This window comes from Cimex lectularius, unplaced genomic scaffold (assembly GCF_000648675.2).
Source record: "Cimex lectularius strain Harlan isolate CLEC.00 unplaced genomic scaffold, Clec_2.1 scaffold6, whole genome shotgun sequence".
Classification (NCBI taxonomy): Eukaryota; Metazoa; Arthropoda; class Insecta; order Hemiptera; family Cimicidae; genus Cimex; species Cimex lectularius.
Genome location: NW_019392677.1, coordinates 1,576,058 through 1,597,326, shown reverse-complemented (window position 1 = coordinate 1,597,326; position 21,269 = coordinate 1,576,058). Strand labels below are relative to the sequence as shown.

Here is a 21,269-nt window from a genome sequence, read left to right as displayed (position 1 = left end):
TCTCCCAATTTTCAGAACTGACCATCGCAATCCGACCCTCAGTCGATGTGTTAAAAACATTATTAAATTGAAATTAGTGGGCTAGAACGGCACAGAAGCTCAAATGTATCAAGAACTCAGTTGACATATAACCCTTGGAGGATATGAATAGGCGAAGAGTAAATATTCTCACTCGACTAAGAGTGCGCCATATGAGGTTGACAGACAGATACTCTATTTCATATGTAAGGCATAAAAATTTAGAAATCGCAAAGTACAGAGTAAAATTTAGAATTAATGGAAGAAAAACAGGGTAACATAAAGGCAGATGTCCTAATTTTCAGAATTGACGTTAGTATCCAGTCCCCAGACTCTGAAAATGTGTTAAAAGATGATTAAATTGAAATAGAGCATCGATTAGCTGGGAGGGGAGGCCCTAGGACGATCTGAATAGTTGAAGAGGTATCGTACTCACATGACTAACAATAGGCCTAACGGGGTTGACAAATTCTCTGCTATGTCTGGCATGAAAAATTTAGCCCAGTTCTTCCCCTCCCCAATTTCACTATATCTTATCTTTTAACTAGTCAGATTTAAAACAAAAATTTTCGGTTCTCTTGAGTGAATGTAAAATTTCCCTGGAGAATTCCTGGCATGGAAAAACTAATGAAGATCACACTTTGCCTATTGTTTTATCAAACTTTCCATAGGAATAAATGGACGGTTGGTTTATAAACACAGCAGATATGTTGACAAGTGACAAAAGAAGCAGAGCCCTAATTGTTTACTGAAGATGTTTTAAACATGTTGAAAAAAAGGTGGGACAGAATTTATAACATGATGGATTATTCTAATTAGACAATATGTACAATTATTTCAATGAATATTAACAAAAGCAATTATAATTGGGGCTGTTTATTTCAATCGCTTTTCTCTTTCCACTAACGTCATCATCAGAACTGAATTACATTGTAGAATAAATTCAAATAACTTGATGTTATGTAATGGTGGATATCCTTTGGGTACTGATTTACATTGTAGAATAAATTCAAATAACTTGATGTTATGTAATGGTGGATATCCTTTGGGTACTGATTTACATTGTAGAATAAATTCAAATAACTTGATGTTATGTAATGGTGGATATCCTTTGGCTATCTGTCACTCTTTTCTACTCTTACCTGATCATTCATAGATGAATTACAAGATTTAAAAAAAATTAAAACTTCTGTTGAATATCTATTTAAAAAGTAAAGGAGGTTGTAGTACCAGTAAATAGTAGAGGAAACAATAGCTCGCAGTATAATATGCACCCCAACTAATACTTCTGTCTAGCTATCTTTTAAATTTGAACAAATTATTTCAATGGTTATTGACAAAAACAATTATAATTGGAGCTGTTTATTTCAATCCCTTTGCTCTTTCCACCAAAATTATCGCCAGAACTGATTTTTGAACCCTCAACGAAAGAATTTGACAATATTAAGTCAAAAAAGTTTTTTTAAATTTCCTTTTGAAATAAGTTCTTTTTACAATAATATCCACATGTACTATATTGTATGTTTTGTAGCCTTTGCTATTGTATCAATGCTGTTAAAAATGCACATTTTATTAGTTGACCAAAAGTTCTTTCCCATTGAAAGTTCAAACAAAACTTCATAAGATTTGTTAAAATTATTTATATGGAGTTTCTATTTAGTATTAGTACAAGAAATCATATTCTGCCCTTTTTGTAAGTTATAGTTATATTTAATACAATTTTACTGTAATCTGATAGAAAAATTGTCAGTGTAAATTATATTTCATATATTTAAGTTTTATACATTTCTTATGTTTTTCTTTTCTAGGTGGTGTTGTGCCGTTTTTGTATCTTTTTCCTACATTTCCACAAAGTGCTATTTAAACAGTGTGTTAACTTTTTCGCGAGTGTTGAACAGTGTGAAGTTAGCTGGTTCATCGAGCTGTTTTATGGCGAGGACTGTTGCCTTCAAAGAGTAAATTTCATTTATAAAACATCTATTTATGTAAGTTGTCTACTATTCTCTCATTTAAACTTAATTTTTTCTTTTTCCAGGAGGGATTTACAAATGGTAAATCAACTCTCTCTGCTGGCAGTCAGGTTAGTGAGCATGTTAGAATTAATATTTTATTATTGCCCCAGCAGTCGCTATAATCCTTTTGGTTTAATACTATCTGCAAATTTTAATACAGGTAGTGTTCCAAAAATAAAACGTTTATCTATTACAGTACCTGCTTAGAAGGGTTAGAACTTACAAAAGTTGGTGTTTTCCCCTACTAGGTAAAGTTTTAATTGTTTGTAGTGGACTTTATTTAATACAAACGGTTTCTTGGCCTCCACTGTCGAAATTTGTAGGTCACTTTAGGTCACTGTTACAATTAATACAATTTTTTGTATGATCTCACAAATAACTTTTGTGTGTTAATTATATTTAATTTATTGTATGCTTTATACATTTCAGTTTTCTTTTTTCAAGTGTGTTGTTCCATTTTTATATCATTGTTTTACATTTTCACAAAGTGCTATTTACACAGTGCGTTAAGTTGTTTCGCGAGTGTTGAACAGTGTGTAGTTAGCTGGTTCATCGTAGCTGTTTTAAAGCGAGGATTGTTGCCTTCAGAGGGTAAATTTCATTTATACAACATCTATTTATGTACCTTGTCTGTTTTAAACTAAGTTTTTTCTTTTCACAGGAGGGATGTACAAATGGTAAATCAACTCTCTCTGCTGGCAGTCAGGTTAGTGAGCATGTTAGTATTAATATTTTATTATTGGCAAATAAGATAATATATTCCTCTTGGTTAATACTATCTGCCTGTAACAATGAAATACAAATTTTAATACAGGTAGTGTTCCAAAAACATTATCTACTATCTACAGAACTATCTTAAAATGGTTAGAAGTTGCAAAAATGTGTTTTCCCAACTAGATAGTTTTTATTTTTTGTTTATTAAACTTTAATTCATACAAATATCAAGAAAAAATATACAAAAAGGTCAATTTTGTGCAAAACAAAGTGAGAGAAAATCCATGATACTTAACTAGTTTAACAAAGTTTTTTTACACTTAGGGCACAAATCCTGGAGCCATCAGTATCCGAGATAGTAGAAATAGTCGAATGCATCAGTACCCAAACTCGCAACTAACACTTCCGCCGGTGGGTTAAAATTTAAAAACTAGTTAATACACTTACATTTTAGAATTTTTTTTGTATTTTAAATGTTTCACTAGTTTTAAAAAGTTTTTTAAATTTGTGGTAAAATTGGTGGAGCACTCGGTATCTAAGATGTAGTAGAAATGTTCAAATACATTGGTATTCAAACTCGCCACCAACACCTCCATTGGTAGGTGCAATTTAAAAACCTGTTAATACACTCACTTTTTAGAATATTGTTCATATTTTTCATTTCACCTGTTTTAACATGTTTCTTCATTTTTTAAAAATAGTATTATTGGCGCAATCGGTATTGGGTAGTAGGAAATCTAAAAACTGGTTAAAACACCTTCTTTTTCTAGTATTTTACGTGTTCCACTAGTTTTAAAAAGTTTTTTACATTTTGGGTATGATTTCTGAAGTGATTGGTATCTGAGGCCAAGTAGAAATAGTGCAATACATCAGTATTCAAGCTTGCAATTAACACCTCCACCGGTAGGTGAAAATCTATGAACCAATGAAAATAGCTACTTGTTTGAAATTTTTAGTCATTTCAAATGTTTCAATAATTTTATAATGTTTTGTACATTTGGGTACAATTGCTGGAGCAATCCTTATCTGAGATCTAGTAGAAATAGTCAAATACATCAGTACTCAAACTTGCTACCAATACATCCTTGGGTAGTAGGAAATCTAAAAACCTATGCAAGTACAAACACCTACGTTTTTTAAATTGTTAGGTATTTCAAATGTTTCAATTTTGTGTACAATTTCTGGAGAGATCGGTATCTCAGATGTAGTAGAAAACATCAGTACTCAAAACTCGCAACTATCTCGTCCACGGGTAGTAGGAAAACTAAAACCACTAGAAACACCACTTTTTCAAAAATTTATGTATTTCAGATGTTCCAATAGTTTTAGAAAATTATTTTTCATTTTTGGTACAATTTCTGAAGAGATCGGTATCTGAGATGTAGTAGAAATAGTCAAATACATCAGTATTCAAAGTTGCAACTAACTCATCCATGAGTAGTAGGAACTCTAAAAATCACCTACTTTTTCAAAAATTTAGGTATTTCAGATGTTTCAATAGTTTTAAAAAGTTGTTTTTCATTTTTGGTTCAATTTCTGGAGAGATCGGCATCTGAGATTAGTAGAAATACATCAGTACTCAAACTCGCTACCAACACCTTCATTGGTAGGTGAAATTTTCAAAACTGGTTATTACACTTACTTTTTAGAATTTTTATTCGTATTTTTAGATGTTTCACAAATTTTAAAAAGTTTTTTTTTATATTCGGAGTACAATTGCTAGAGCAATCGGTATCTGAGATCTTGTAGCAATAGTCGAAAAACAAAATAGAAAATACAAACAAAAACAAACAAATGTTAGTCCTCATTTTTAATAGTGTATTTAAAGTTCATGGAGATTACTCATTTGCAAACAAACATCTTTTCTTGTCCTTTCTCCATTTTAATCCAGTTGTTTTCTCTTTAACCGAGCAAATGTAGGATACATTCAGGATAGAAGTCTTTAAAGGCGCTATCCACAGCCAGTTGACCTGCAACAACTGAGTGCAGTGTTGGAACATCTTTGGAGTGAAATTCCTTATAAGATTAGTGATATCCTTATTAACAGGGAGCCTAACAGGTGCACAGAGGTATGAGCTTTTCCTTCAGTAAAAAACAATAATTCCTGATAAATTTAATACAATTTATCATAAAAATGAAATACAAATGCTAGAGAAAATAAATACTACAAAATTGGCAATATCCCCATACATTTTTGAGCACTAACATATATCTGACTATAGGTGTATTGCTAATGTACAATATTTTTCCTTGATGGTTTGTGATTTTCAGTACAGGCCTTAATGCAGGACCTTTACTTGCAGTGATGTCGCCTTGTCAACCATTGCGATCACTGACCCTAACTCTACACTTGTATACAAATCTCTTGTTTATGTGTTTGCCAATACTACCTGCCTCTAGATCCCTTTGTAGATGCAGTTATCATTAAGGTTACTTTTAGGTTACTTTAAGTTTTTTTTTAAAACACATGACTAGCGATGTTAGGCACCCATATTTGAATATGTATATCCCTTGATGATTTTGAGATTGCATCACTTGGTTCAAAGGATGCCTAGTTGACAGGGATTATAGAATTTTTAAATTAATAAAAAATCCACAGTGGGGAAATCCATTTTTTATTGTTTTAAACATTTAAATACATACATGTATTATACATTTCAGATCTTGAGTTGTGTTTATATGTCAATAAGAAACATCTGAAACGTGTACAAAGCTATTTAGTTATTCATATTCTATTATATTGTTATGTTGATTTGACACTGACACTTTTTTAAATGTTGTCTTTTCTTAGATTTCTAAATTAGTTTAAAGATTAGATTTTTTTAAAACATGTATGGAACTAGGACAATATTTAAACTCTAGTAAAAACTAAAATACAATAAGTATTTTAAATACATTTTAGATAAAGACTGAACATAATTTCTTTTTAATACATATTCAATAAAACTTTCTTCATATTGCAAACGTATTTGTTAAACATATTAATAGAATTATTTAATTACTTAATATGTCAGAAGGCTTTCATTACGCAATTAGTTTTCACTAGCCTTTCTGCATCTTATTAACAATACACTTTTTGTAAAATAAAATTTACAAGTTTTTTGTTTTAAAGTAATAGATCTAAATTTTTTCTTTCAAATATAATTAGCTTATTAAATGGATTAATGCATAAAAATATAATCACTTTCAATAGACATTAGAACTTAGCCAGCACACTTGAAGGCACAAAGTCAAGACCCATGCAGTTACATATAAAAACATTTGTGTTTCCCGGAATCATGCAAGAAAATGCATAATATGCACATCTTGCATCTAGCCGTTCTCTTTTGAACACAATAAACCTTCGCTAAAAAATTACAAAGATTAAATTGAACTTTTAATTTTTTAGATTTCACCATCTCTTAGTTAAAAGAAAATCAGTTTGAAGTATATTTTTTACTTTCCTTCTGTCATTCCTTTATAACAATGGCACATAATGGAATGTTTACTAATTAGTATTATTAAAACTATGACACTGAAATTTTTATAATACAACAGTGCTTTTATTTAAATTTTTTCCCACGCGATAAATCAAAGTCTGCTATTCTCTACTAGTATATTATATGTGTATGAATATTATATTTATGTATAATTTATAAGGAGTTTAGAACATTTTAAAATTTACAACGGCAATCTTAAATTATCCAATATTTAAGCAACAAATAAACTGATGATGCGATGTTTATTTATTTCAGTAACCGCAATGGCTCATCCATTTGGAATATAGTATTTAATCAGATAAATCTATTTTATCAATTCAGAAAACCTGCAATTATTAATGTGTAAAAAGGCTTTGTAAATAATTAGGAAAATACAATTATAGATAAGTAATCTTTGTAAAGTTTAGTTGGAAGTTGAATTATTATTTCATTAAAAGTTATTTAATCTGTTAATAATTTATTGCACAAATATTTGAATTTTAAGAAAGATTGCTTTTGCATTTCTAAACAAGACTAAGGTGATATAAAAATTTTTATTTTGGGAGTTATCAATTTCGATCCCATATCTACACATTCTTATTAAAAATTGTCCTAACTGAGAGCAAAAATTATTAAATTTATAAAACATTTAAGGACATTTTGACTCAGAATAAAAAATAAATATTTATAACAATACCAGTTCTACAAATATTGGTCAGAATCACTTAACATTAATTTTACCCTCTCTCCAAATAAGTCAACTTTAATCCTCACAAATAAACAATAAATTATTTATTCATAAACTTTTGAACTCTTTTGAGAGGGAATTATCTCAAGATAAAAGTTAAACCGAGACAGCACGATTAAATCTAATAATACTTGAGCATTCCAACATCAGACTCATTTAATCTACAGTAAAAAGACTAGAAACAATTAATAATTGTTTTTAATAAAAATAACATTTTCCTTTACTGACAACTTGTTTATACATCAGCGACAAGTACAATACCTTGAATATTCAAATTTGGCACAAATATCGCTTGATTCAACGATTTTGAGAAAAACCCAATGCACCAAATTGTGCAACTTTTAATTTACAATACCAATAGACAGTTTTGAGGATTAAATAATTTCTTTTTCTTTTGGCATTTGTTACAAACAATACTGTATGTAGGTAGATAGAACAAACTACACTCACCAATTTTGGTACTGTCGAATGAAACTGTACAATTGGACCATGAAAATGGAAAGTTAAACTTTGTTGATATCAATAATAAACTTGAAAATTGATAGTTATAAACAACTGGATTATATTGAACAATTGAAGTTAAAAAATAGCATGCGCAACAAACCTGAAAGTGGAATCTTAATAGAACATATAATAATTAAAACTATATCATGAAGAAAATAGACTATATACACTTGATTTTATACATTCATTAAACAATATTAGTTAACTAACTCTTATAACAAAAAACATAATTTATTATACATATTAACTAAAACATACATAATTTTGAAAATTTATTTGTAAACGTTTCAATTTCCACATGAACATTAATTACATTTTATACATGCAATATTACATGGCAAGTGTGTACATTCTAATTATGCTATTATGAGATTTTTGACTGAATTAAAATTAGTTATGTATAAAGTAAACACAACATATTTTGTTTTCATATGTCAAGCTAGCATGTCCTCTATTCTATTTTCATACATTAAAAACATTAACAGCCATATTTTATTTTTACTGGAATGAAAAAAAAAGTTATTCTGTAAGCTACTCATGATCAAAATAATAAATATAGAACAAAAAAATAATCACGATTTACAAGACAACTTATTACAAAAATATTTATTTATTAGAAAAATTCATTTCTGTGGTGTTTAGTCTAAAGACTATTTAGATTCAATTGATAGATAATGGCCACAAATAAACTTTAGGCCTTGTTACCTCCAACAAAATTTGGAATTTGCAGTGCATTATCATACTATAAATATTTACAGATCATTACCAGAGTTATTTGTGTAAAGCTAAGATTAAAATTAATTGTGACTTTAATGAAGTTTTGAATACATGTGTGCAATAAATTTCATCTTAAGTTAGCCTTGTTTAAAATAATAATTATTATTAGAATGTATATAAATATTATTAAATGAACCGGAGGTTAAATACTTTAAGTAAAAGTGTTATTTTATTCAATTTGATCCAGTAAGTAATCTAATGTTAATTTCTAAACATACTTTGTTTTAGTAATAATGAGAATGTAACAAAAAGATTCAATAACACTAGAAATAGATTATCATCAGATATGATCCCATTAGCTTATCACAATTCAAAAGTAAATTTCTTTACACCAGTTTACAAATTGTGTAAAGTTTTAACATGCGATCTCTCAATACTAAACTTTTATAATGTGTTAATTAAAAAAACCTGAAGCTTAAAAAAAAGAACAATTCAACTAGTTTTAAAATGAACCCAGTAAAAAAAGAAAATGAAAAAAAGAGCGAGGTACACTATTTGGTTTTTACCGTTTTTGTTGAGGGACTAGAGGGTGGTTAACCATATCCCATAGGTACTTGAAGTACTTGGGTGAAGTGAGGCTGAAAAGAAAGTCAGACTTGGTCTGCCCACTGTAGACAAGGTTCTTGGTGAATTCCTCTAGGATCGCCAAGGAGCCAAGCGTTGTGTGTGTAATGTTAGTCTTAGCGACAAGAGTGCCAGTAATGTGCACATCATCGATCCAGAAGTATTTGGACTTCTGGGCTTCTGCATACAATGTGAAGGCAACATCGGGTGAATAGAGGACAGCCCAACCAGTGCAGTATTTTGGGTACCACCTACCTGAGTACTCTGCTGGTGTCACACGCCATTTTGATCTATAAACAATTAATATTAAATCATGAGTATTGTTGAATATGTGTTATGTAGTTATTGCTGGATCTAATATATCATATATATTTAACTATTTTACCTTTTACATAATAATTAAAAACTACAAATTGTAGGAGAATAAATTTGAAAGTTGCGCCAAGGTGACGTCAGACTGTGACGTACTTAAATCTATTGGTCACTTCTAAGAAGGTTATTGGTTACAAGTGCTTATGTATAGAGAAATAAGGAGCGTGTGTTTAAAAACGAAAAGTCTACGGTTTCTTTATCCGATCCAATCCTGAAAAGGCCCTACAATATAACTATTTTTATCCACAATAACAGTAGTTTTATCAATCTATATTTGGGAGGAAAAAAGATTGAGTTACAATATGTTTAAAATATACTAATAGTACCTGTAGCTTCGTTTGACTATGGTTCTGTCCATGACATTGCAAAGGAGAAGCCTTCTAGCACCAAGAGGTGATACTTGAGAGTTCAAGAAGGCTTGGAGGAAAGGGGTGTTGACAAACACATCATCATCAGTTTTCAGTATGTACCTCGCACCAGGACAGTGGTAGGTAGCCCATTTAAGGCCCATAACATGCTTGTATGTCATGTTACGGTATGAGTCAATAAAGGTACCTGTAAAACACGAATAATTGAAAACGTATATTCAGAAAGTAATTTAAAAGATATACCTTGAACGATATCACTGTGTTCTTTCATTTCTTCTTCAAGCTGATTCTGTATAGAGGATGAATTTGTCTCTCCAACCATGAAGACGATATCCAAGGCATTACCCCATGTAGACCTGATCATACGACGGTGGTATATGTTGTTAGGAGCCGAGTGTACGATAACAGCTACTAACGGTGTAGCATTGCAAGAGTACTTGCTGAGAAACGAGAATTCCTTAAGGTTGATTAGTGTCGATAGGTCGTCTGGGGGTAGGATCTGGATCTGGTATGGTGCAGGTGCTGTGGTTGCATTGCTGGGTACGAGAGGAAGGTAGTTAAGCACCGGTAATTGCGCTGTCCTAGGTGGCCCTGGACAACCGGAAAGGCGCCAGATCATGAATCCAACCACTCCCAGAAGTATCAGCCCCCAAACGAGCCGGCAGCATCTTTTGTCAAACATCCTGCTACCTCACCATTGCCTGAAACATCGTAAACATAACTCATAGCAATTTTTTTAGGGTTGGAGTGGGGTTGAATAAAAACTTTTCCTTTTACTACCTGCGAAATAGATCTATTGTGGCCCCTATAAATTATAACTATACCTTGGAAAGTGCATTTTTTTTCTACATGCCTAAACACATTCCTAAGTGCTTCTTTGAGCACCTAGGACAGTTCTTAGTGTTAGAATTACCATACTGAAGTGGCTTGGTTACTGAACTAATTCACAAAGAAAATGTTTGAACATCTCTAGTTACTCCCGACAGAGTTGGCATGTTTTTGTCCCTGCCTATAATGCCTATAATTTTCATGCCTGCTGAGAGAGAAAGAGAGAGGGTGGGAGGGAGGGAGAGAGAAAGAGAGAGAGAGAGGAGAGAGGGAGTGGGAGAGAGAGACCTGTTAGGTTTTCCTTCCTCTTCCTTTTGGAGAGTTTTATAAACCTGTTAGCTTACTTCACACGTTATTTTTCTTGAGTGCTGATGTTTCCTTTCTCAAACCATTCTTCCATTAGGTGAGAGAAAACTGCCCATTTTTTGGCTAGTTGGACTGCCTGTTCATTTCCTCTTATACCTTTACACAACTCACTTGTGTTTTCCTGGAGTTATTTGGTCATTTAGGCACTCCCAGATAAATTTGGAGTTGAAGCATACGCAAAGTTGCATGACTGTCTGAGATCTGTGCACCATTGCAAATGTTTTTCTTTATTACTCATTGTATAGAATGAGGTTAAAATATAATAACCGACCAAAATTGCCCTAAGAAGAGGAATTTCAATAAAATATTCCCCTAAGGAGTTATCTAATCTGCAATTACAGAATGGCATTAATTTGTACAGGAGACCCTCATGCCACACGCAATTAAATGTTTGTGTTAGGTCAAGAAAGGCCCTATGCCATATTGTATAAGTACAAAGAATTAGGATATGTGTCCACAAGCTTAGCAATTTTGAAGAAATAGCTAAAATTTTTTGTAATCACACAAGGGCAAGAAATGAAACGAGATAAAATGACGCCATGGATGCCGAGGAAGTAATGTGTCACTGTTCATCCGACAGACCGTGGCGCCATTCTGCAATATTTGGTTTATAGATTTTTTTCCTTTTTGTGGAAGTGTCATCCGATTTGTCACCATGGTCTGGATCATCCGCTGTGATGCTACTTCGAATGGTCTTCTGTATTCGCCATGCCAGTTAAATTTGACTAGCCTTTTTTTAAACATCGGTTTCATACTGTGAAATTTTAGTTACAATCGAACCTGATACATCCTAATAATTTTAATTCGCTTCAAAACGTCTCTGGAAGAGACACGATTCCATTGATCAAAAAGTTATGCAATGTTTACCATGTTAATGACAGTTCGTACACGACCGGAAACACGGTCGTGACCTGGAGTGGATTAGAAATTACAACCCCTCGGTGATTTATGCACACATCACTCACAGCATTGTCATATTGAAAATTTGGGATTGCTGTTTGTAAACATGCAAAGAGAATTGAACAATTAATTTTAAAAAAACCTTTCTGACTACAAATAAAAGTATGCATACATTTCATTTTTTTACTCTCAGCATTAAAGAAAGGAGGATTATGAAATAATTTATGGCCCGTTACATCAACTTAGTTCAAACTCAAGTACTGAATCTAGTTCAACTCAGTAATTGCCGTTTTTCATTTTATCTGGAACCGTGTTCAAGAGATGATCCCGGTTCCACTTTGAACGACCGTCGAGCTTGGGCTAAATGAAGTTCACAGATGAACGACTTCCATAATATAACCTGTATATTGTTAAAGGCGTGTTCTCACGATTCAACTTTTCATGTTTCAATCAAAATTTATTAACTTTTTATTTGAAAACTACTGTTCTTTCTTATACATTGCTTTTATTGTCTTAATTTTGTTTTTCTAATCAGGAATAGTAAGTCCGGCAGCTTGTATCTCTTTTGCGCTAGAACTCAAACGTAGTTTATCTAATTATGTAACCTGCTTGCTGTACTTGAGTGTCAAGTGCTTGATTGTCGCCTAAACTGAATAGCGTCACAATTCTTCAATTAAAATTTCTGTAAATCACAAGATAAACTCGACTACATTAAACAACGTTACAAATATAAAAAAGTCCTCAATTAACCAAAAGGTTTTTGCCAGCATGATGACGCAGGCAGGGGCGAAAGCCAAAATACTTCCATCCTCGGCAGTAAGGGGGCAGGCAGAAGGCTCATAAAAGTTTCAAGAGCAAGTCCCTTGAAATATGACCCTTGAAACAAAGACGGGCCTTACTATAAAGGAAGGAATGTGATTTATTCCAGAGAGGCCGTGCAGTTTTCTTTTAAAAAAAGGCAAAACATCTACCTCAATAGAGGCGCTGACAGAAATACCTCCGTTTCAGACATGGTTATTTTTGTTGTAAAAAGTTTTTATCCTGCATCATGCCACGGATATATGCAACTTAAATGCTTTACAACACTGACACAGCAAAAAAAGTGTATATTTTGTCCTATCACAACAATTGCAACGTACAACAGAACAATATATGATAAGTAGAACCAACCAATATATGATATATCCAAGAACTTGCAATGAGTTTTTATGATAGATTTTGATCGTTACCGATCATTTTGGACATCGCTGCATTGTTTGGTCAGACGATTCGTAGAAATATGGACTGACTATGATCAACGGGATACATTGATATAATAAACACATAGCTACAAAACAAACAGGAATTTTCTGTACAAGTTCAAAGTATGACAATCGAACTCTTTAGGGAAATACATCCTTGTTTTTCAGCTCAAATACATACTATCAATGGTAGTGGTTTAGAAAAAAAGTTTTTACTGACGAAAAAATTCTCGTATGGGCTGAAAGCCAAGCAGCTATATCTTATATTTTTATTTTATTTATTCGAGTCTCTTTTATAAGTTATCTTTTAAGCTTTTATCTTGGTCGGTTTTTCTTTTTAATTTGAATAATGTATTATGTAGTGTAAATGACGTTTGTGAATCGTTGTTAATTTGAGTATTTGTGAGTGTTTTTTTTAATGACGATTGCGTTGAGTTTCTGTACGGCGAGGAGTAATTTCAATCTTATCTCTACTGTCGAGGGTTCGTCGTTTTTGCGCGATGTGTAGCACAGTTTGATTTTCTTCTACTCTAATTCTTTAGCGTATACCTTCGTTTGTACGGGCGAGGCTTGTTGTCGCGCTGGGTTGTCGATCTTGCTGGCGTCACTGCGAGCTCTTCTTGCAGGATGAAGTCCGATGGAACCTAGCTTTCGGACTCGGGAGGCTGATCTCATGTTCTGACCAGTCTTTCCTGATTTGACTCTGACCGCTCACCTCTCAACTCAACTTACTTCAGCTGTGTTCAACTCTACTCCCGTTACAGGGCAGCCTTACAACCTGGCTCAATGAGGAGTGGCCTTCGATCCCATGTCTTTGCTGACGAGGCAGCGTATACAGCTGGAATCGCATGGACCCCGTGTTCTTGCTGACGAATTTGTGTTCGTGACCTCAGATGACGAGGCCGGTGCTGTGAGCCTTCCATTACAAGGTCTCGGAGAGCGTATCCTCTGTGCGATACGATGTCTATTTATGCGGTGTCGTATGATTGTGTGTCTTTGGTTTATTATTGTGTTGGCGGTATGTTTATGTTGTAGCACAAATAACAAAAAGTACAGCGAGATGACTTAAAGCATGTTCCATGGTAGATATTTGTTCAATATCACGTATGTGTCTTTTATTTAGTCGGGATAATTTTTGGACCTAATCCACCCAACAAACTGTCTCGTTTCCACCAAATACGGACCTTCAGATCCTTCAGAGTTTCATTTGCATTGATGTTCCGCACAGATTAAATTGAGAGTTTAGCTTTCACAAAGCAATTCGACGTAAAGGTCAATGGATTTTCCGTCAATCTCACGAAAGGAATAGGACTTCTTTGGGTGAAATCCCCTCTCCTTTAGCGTTGGTCAAAGAAAGTTCATTCCGTTCCTAAACGCAGTTTACTGCAGACCTACTGTATTATTAAACAAAAACCACTTTTATATAGGTTTTCATTAATATTAGTGAATTGGGAGAAAATAAATTCTTCCGTTAGACATAAAGAGATCGCGTTTTGTTGACATAAAACTGAAATATCAGGTCAAACATTGATTGTTATGTCCTGCAAGGGAAAAAGTAAACTTAACTCCAATACAGGGACAAGTTTCCTTAATTAAAAAAATATTACCTGGTATTGCAGGGTGTTGTGTTTTCGTAATTACAAAGTTTTCCGTCGGCCGGCGGAGGGAAATATAATTTCTCATGGATCTAGTTACACCCTGGATCTTTTAAAAGGCGTAAATTATCAAAAAGAAATAAAAAGTTACTCTGGTGAAAAGTTGTACGTGTACCAACATAGGTAAAGTAATAAACGAAACATGGAAAATCTGTACAATTAAACTTTTTCAAATCGATAAATTTAATGGCGTTACGAAAAGCTTTTTTTTCAGTTTCTCAAGGGGCCCTGTGTAAGTTATTTAATTTTGCGATTTTTTTGAAGTACTTTTGGAACTTATTAAACATGGCTTCAAAGTTAGGGTTTAGAATTGGCACATATGTATAGTTACACACATTACCTATACATGTTTTTAAACCGATGAGCAGTGTGACAGAACACATGCGCCTATGCTCAATTACACATGCAATACTGTAAAACGACTTTTCTTACCATACCGCGTTGGTTTTGATACCCGTCCCGGAGCTGGGAGCTAATTTGTCAGTATATATATACTAATATTTACACATTTTTGGTTTTGTAAATACATGGCATGCAATGAACCACATGAGACCGTGGTAGCTGAGTAGTGCGAGCGGCTTGTGGACCCGAGGGTCATAAGTTCGATTCCCACCGTATTTCTTGTAATTTCTACCCCTTTAAAAACTGTTCACTCATTAACTTCTAGCTCCTTCCGATTGAATTCACGCAGTCTGTCAGTTCATAAAACGAAAAGAATGCGACCGTTTTGGGCAATTTGATAACGAACGCCGTCTTAGAAATGAATGTTCGTGCTACTTTGCGATGAAAGGGGTCGGGATGATTGACATGCTGTATTAAAAATTACATGCAACACGGTCAGAAATAACTCTTTTCTCTCCGTGTTTACTCAGTTTATTCTATTTTCGGTACCTCAGTACGGAAATGTTATTAGAATCCTTCCATTTTAAGATAATTTGTGTACGTTTGATCAAGTATTCTTTCTTGAATCACGTTGTTTGTGGATACATACACAAACGAGGGAAAGAGAAAATGTGAAACAATACAGAAAAAGGTACATATTTTTCAATATTTACGATAATAACGAAGGATAATAAAATATACATTGAGTAATAAATGTTGAAATGATTAGCATTTAGATTTTGTCTAAACAGTAGACAAACAAACGCAAAAACATCTGTATTATGATGAGTTAGATGCAATTGACCACCATTCGTAGTAATGCTGATGGCAATGGTAGAAAGTACGTAATATCCAATTATACGTAATTATTAGAGTACGCCGAAGTTGTTTGGTTTTTTGTCAATGATTGTGATGTGGACTGCAAATAGCTTCGCCAAAGGCAGTGACTCGATGTTCATGTCTGGCTATAATCAAGTTAATGACTTTTCTTATCACGACAAACTTTAGTCTGTAGAACTACGTACACTAACCTCGCAGTGTTACAGTTTTGTTCAATTTTTCTCGAAAGTGGGTGATTAGTGACTGTTAATCGATAATTATTCAGAAATCGTGAGATCACCAGACCGCATCTCACGATTTCTGAATAATTTCTCGAAAGATTTTTAATAGTTAAGTTAATATAGATGGCGACCATATGACGCGTTATGGGTCTTCCTCGTGTAATGCTCGCTTGGCTCGTCTTGTCAATGCCTCATTAATTATGGCGATTCGGTCTTTCAATCATAGAGTTTCAACTAGGTAGATGAATTAATGGTAATGCTTTATCTGTACCAACTTGTAACATATAAATTTCACTTTTAAGGTTAGTTTTTAATTTAGATTTGTGTGTTTTTATATACTTATTTATTTCGTATAAATATATACTGTTTGGTCTTTATATATATATAAACTATAAAATAAAATTCAAGAAAATACGGTATACGTATGTAAAAATTAATTAATTAATTATTATAACAATAGGGCGGCTTGAGAAAGAACTGAGAGAATATTGAAACAAATGTCCAAGAGATCTGAAATAAATGAAAAAAATAGAAACATAAACTTATGCATAGGAGAAAGTACGATACCGTTTGTAATTTATTCGAAATTTTCTTTCAACAGCATGAAAGCGAGAGAGAATATGCTTGTAACTTGTTTTTCTACGAAAGGAAATTGAGAATACGCAAGTCTGGAGCAATTAGGCACGAATGTTCTTTTAGTTCACGCTGTCACCAGGCAGATATAAAAACTTGTCCAAGAAATTTTCACAACAGCCCATGTGTATGAATGGTAATGAATTAACGCAGAAAACAACTTAGAATTAATTGCACCGAACGGCGTAATAAGCGGGCGAGAAAAAGGTTTCAAGTTCAACCAAATGTGTTTTTCACACGAATGGTTTAAATTTGAATTCAATCATAAAATCGATACGAAAATAGCAATCAAACTATTATAATTATAGTAAGAGAAATTAATCTAATAATTGATATAATAATGCAAAAAAATTATTAAGTGGCAGTAAATATACTGCAAATATGCGAAACTCAGATAACTTATCATTCAAAACATATTTTTAGTTATGAAAAACATAGAAAACATAGAAATGAAAAAATAATTGTGTACTTAATTTTATACGCCTAGAGTGTCGTAATGTCAAAACATTTTTCTAAACGACAACATGAAAACAATATATTAATTCAACACGAATTATTTAAATATATACACACGCAAGAGAGATAAAAGCCAAAATACTATAGATGAATATATTCATTTTACAGCAGTGGTCGGTGAGAAAAAGTATGAGAATAACAGCTGAGAGTAAAAAGAAAGAGAGTAGGAAAATGAGTGATAAGAAGAGAAGAGAGAATGTGATATGCTTTTTGTTTAAACTTACAAGTCCAATATTTTCGTAGATAATAAGTAGATATAATTAAACTAAAATTAAAATAAAGTTAAACAGGTGGGTGGATCGGTTTCTGAACGTTTTATCAATTCAACTGTAAAAATTCATAATCGGTAATAAATAAAAAGCACGCGAGTTTCGAGTTTTATTAATAAATGTATGCATGTCTTCACATAACGCTCTAACCGAAAAGATTTCAAAAGGTTCAAAATTGCATACCTACAAGTTGAATGCGAACATAAGCCTTTCTTTCTTGTTAATATAATTATTCGGAAATAGTGAGATGCGGTCCGGTGTGACGTAGGTTTCAGAAAAACATATTCTTTATCGTGCCAACGTTTCGACCTTTATTGAGATCATCTTCTGGGCACAAAGTGTTTGTTTTCTGCGTAATTGTGCCATTCTTGATAATATATTTGTGTGTGATTGACTAATTGACAACCCTTTTTCGCTGTATTTTGGTTGTAGTCAACAAATTATATTTTGCTCTTCGTTCTTTCACTGAGAAGAATAAATCTCATTTTTTTTAATATTTGAGCGGCGACAACCTTATGAAAGGACGCGATTTCTCATTGAATGGACTCTCAAAGCCATTTCCTCGCTACGAAAGGAAACAGTGAAGTATACCAGATTTTCTCCCAATTAAGCCCCAAGTTCGGACCATGTCAGGAGCCATGGAAAAGAGCCAAAAGAACTTTTCACAGGGAGGTCGAGTCGACTTAAAAATCAAGGAAGGGGTCGAAATTGGAAATGGGCCAATAAACGTTGAATAGCGCAAGGGAAAATTCGGAGAAAAGAAGATAGATACAATTGAATTTTTTCAAGGCTTATACAGGATGGTCAGCTTAATTTAAGAAAAACCCGTTTCTTTACACAAAGCCTGAATTTTCACCACTTTAACGTAACTTTTGACTCAATTTTTAAATTTAGCACCGAATTTCCTTTCAGATTAGTCTACTTTTGTTGTAAAAATTGCGAGTCCACTTCCAAAATAACTTCACAAACATCATGAAATTTACTAAATGGCAACTTTGGATCAACTTCTTTAAACCTCCCTTGCATTACGTTTCCTTAAATGTCAAACCTGCTAAAAGCTTTAAAATTTGTGAGCTTTCCAACGCTCTATTGGAAACCTTGATTATTTTGAATTTTTGATGGACAATTTCAGTTAGAAATTTGGAAAGCTTAGTCCGGGATATATACCGGGAATTAATTGCATGGCACAAGAGTTGAACGGGCATGTAAATTAATAATTAACAAATCTATTCTGAAATAATGTATTAGTAAAGAAACGAACTGTTCTTCATAATAAAAACCCGATCAAATCTTGGGTCATGCATTTACTTCCGAGAATACGTTTAGGGCCATGTTTTCCCAATTTCTAACTGAAATAGCCAATCAAAAATTCAAGTGATCAAGGTTTCGAATATATCGTTTGAAAGCTCATAAATTTTGAAGTTTTTAGCTTCAAAAAAAGCATTAGGGATTGAAATATAAGGCATAGAAACAAATGGTGTGTTTAGTTAAAATAAATAAATAAAAAATAACCAACATTCTGGAAACTCATATATTATATATTTATTTAACAGATCATCAAATCTGGCTCGCATAATCTCTCTGTTTAGCTAAAAAGTACCGTCGGCCTTTTCGTGCCGCTTCCTAAAACTTTCAGCCTTAGCAAAATATTTTATTATTTAACGATAAACATTACGTGCTAGTAATTGTCATATCAGGCCTGGATAATTCTGCCGTATATTTTTTACAAATGAAACCAATGCCATGATGAAATTTATTTTCATACCAATGGGCCTGTCTATCTCGCTTAAAGGTTTATCTTAATCCGTAAAGAGGGAACGCGTGAATTTACGCCCGTGCAGACAATATTATATTGCACGAAGACAAAAGTTTATGAAATGTTTGTGAATGTTACACGAAGTTGTCCCCGATAAATTTACAACCGGTGCAATAAAAACCAAGTTAATGAAACAACAGTTGACGACAATTTTTACTCATTTCTTACAATAATTTATCCAGGGTGAAATGGGCTAAATCAACAATATCAAGTTCAGCGATGTTTCTGCAAGAATGCTGTTTCCCGAAACTTCAACTTTCCCAAACTTCATTGACAACGACTGCGTTTACAATAAGCTTAGGATAACGTAAACATTAATTACTCCCATAGAAATCCCTTAACAATTTATTCCGAAAACATTATTGTGTAATTTTCTATTTAAGTTATACAACAAGAGGGAAGAGAAAACATATTTTTTAAGGTGTACGAAGTGTTTCACATTATATTAGAAAATACATATTTCAACATTCAAAATTATTAACGAAATATGCAATCCAAACTATTACAAAATATAAAAATCGTCTGGTTTTTTATCGTCTTGTGTACGGTAAAAATTGAGAAAATCGACAGAATTCGTTTCGTTTATTTTATTTTTGTTTTTCTGTGATCTACTTGTATTATGGTATTTATTTCTCTGATGATTTTTTTGTGAGATCGGCAAATCCAAGGGTGTAAAAATGAAGGGAATTTGGCGTGGCTGTTGGTTAAAAACTGGCCGGGGTGGGTAAACAGCCAGGAAATTATCAACCCTGCACAACAGAGAAAGTCTAATTTTGCTTTGATTTATCCAGAAACAGTTTTCCTTTCCTCCTGGGTTCGGATTTTTATTTTTATAACCATTGTTCTTTTAATTAAAATTTTGATCAATATTATATTTTACTATCCAGAACCCATTACCGATAATTTTGGCCTGTTCTTCTACGATTACACGTCCATCCCTCCGCAGACAAAACATAAATCTCACCATGTTCAATAATATTCCTCTACATCTAAAATAGTTATGTTAACAAAGTGCAACAAAAATTGATACTATCCATCATTATACATTTAAAAGGAATTTTAAATAATGTGCTATTGGCTGATTTTATTTGTTGTAAGGATTCAAAACGTTATTGTTCGTTATACATTTTTTTCAATTACGTTTTTTTTAAAATCGGTATATTGTTTGTATTTATTATATATACTAAAAATTAAATCCTTAATTAAATAAATCTAAGCGCATGGTAAAAAATTCGTTGTCAATTATATGAAGTGGATATAGTGACGAGTTTCCACGCTCAAAATTTCATCTTTTTGAAACATTTATCTATTACTTTTGTTTTATTTAGTTTTTCCTTCCATAGTTTGGCAAATAATGGAAATTTTAAATTAAACTTCCTTTTTTGTTCCAAATAGATTCGATTTATTAAATCGTTATTAAATGTAAATATTCTGCTATATATGAACCTCACTGAGGAATAAAGGTCATTCCGGTTCATGGAGAATTCATAAAAGGTTTTTGAACTTTAGATGTTTTGATATCGTGCTGACAGTCAAACTTGCTTAATTGGCAGGAATATTGCATTTTTTTTAATGATATCGCATGATTGTTCAAAAGGCAATAAAAATAATTTAAAATTTTTCATAAAATCTAGCAAGAAAGGGTATAAGAAAACTTCGTTGACAAAGGAATATGGAGATTGTGGTTAATGAGGATAGTGACGACGTAGTAAGGAGCTTTGACAATTTGTCTGAGAACTTTCGATTGGAAGGATTGGATGTTCTGGACGTTAGATAGCTTCGTAGATCACCACAGTTTCACACAACATGGCCAATTTAATCGTAATGAAGTCTTATATAAGGTTATTTTGTGTTTACTATCAAGCGGATACCGGGCCTAGAAGTCTTCATAGTTGTCCAAATATGTTGTCCCTTAAGTCTTGGGAATTGCACGCTAGTCTAGTGTCTAGTAAAGTCCTAAGTAGTGAAAACTCGGTATCTTTTTAGTTTAATGTACAGTGGAGGGGTAAAACGTTTATTAGACGTCACCTACACTGATTACATTTTTCTTTTCATCCTTGTCTTCCAC

General features: G+C 32.8%; 1 protein-coding gene across 5 annotated transcripts in view; it reads right to left on the bottom strand.

Moving 5' to 3' along the window:
• Positions 1-8,001: 8,001 nt before the first annotated feature.
• The window catches only part of LOC106673839 (beta-1,3-galactosyltransferase 5), a 107,501-nt gene continuing 94,233 nt past the window's right edge, over positions 8,002-21,269 (bottom strand). For all 5 annotated transcript variants that reach the window (XM_014406164.2, XM_014406162.2, XM_014406165.2 and 2 more), the window contains 3 exons: positions 9,779-10,236; positions 9,494-9,722; positions 8,002-9,085 (listed from right to left, as the gene is read on the bottom strand). In XM_014406164.2, the coding sequence (XP_014261650.1) occupies positions 8,734-9,085; positions 9,494-9,722; positions 9,779-10,217 (1,020 nt within the window). In that variant the 5' untranslated portion in view covers positions 10,218-10,236 and the 3' untranslated portion in view covers positions 8,002-8,733. The remainder of the gene's footprint in view (positions 9,086-9,493; positions 9,723-9,778; positions 10,237-21,269) is intronic.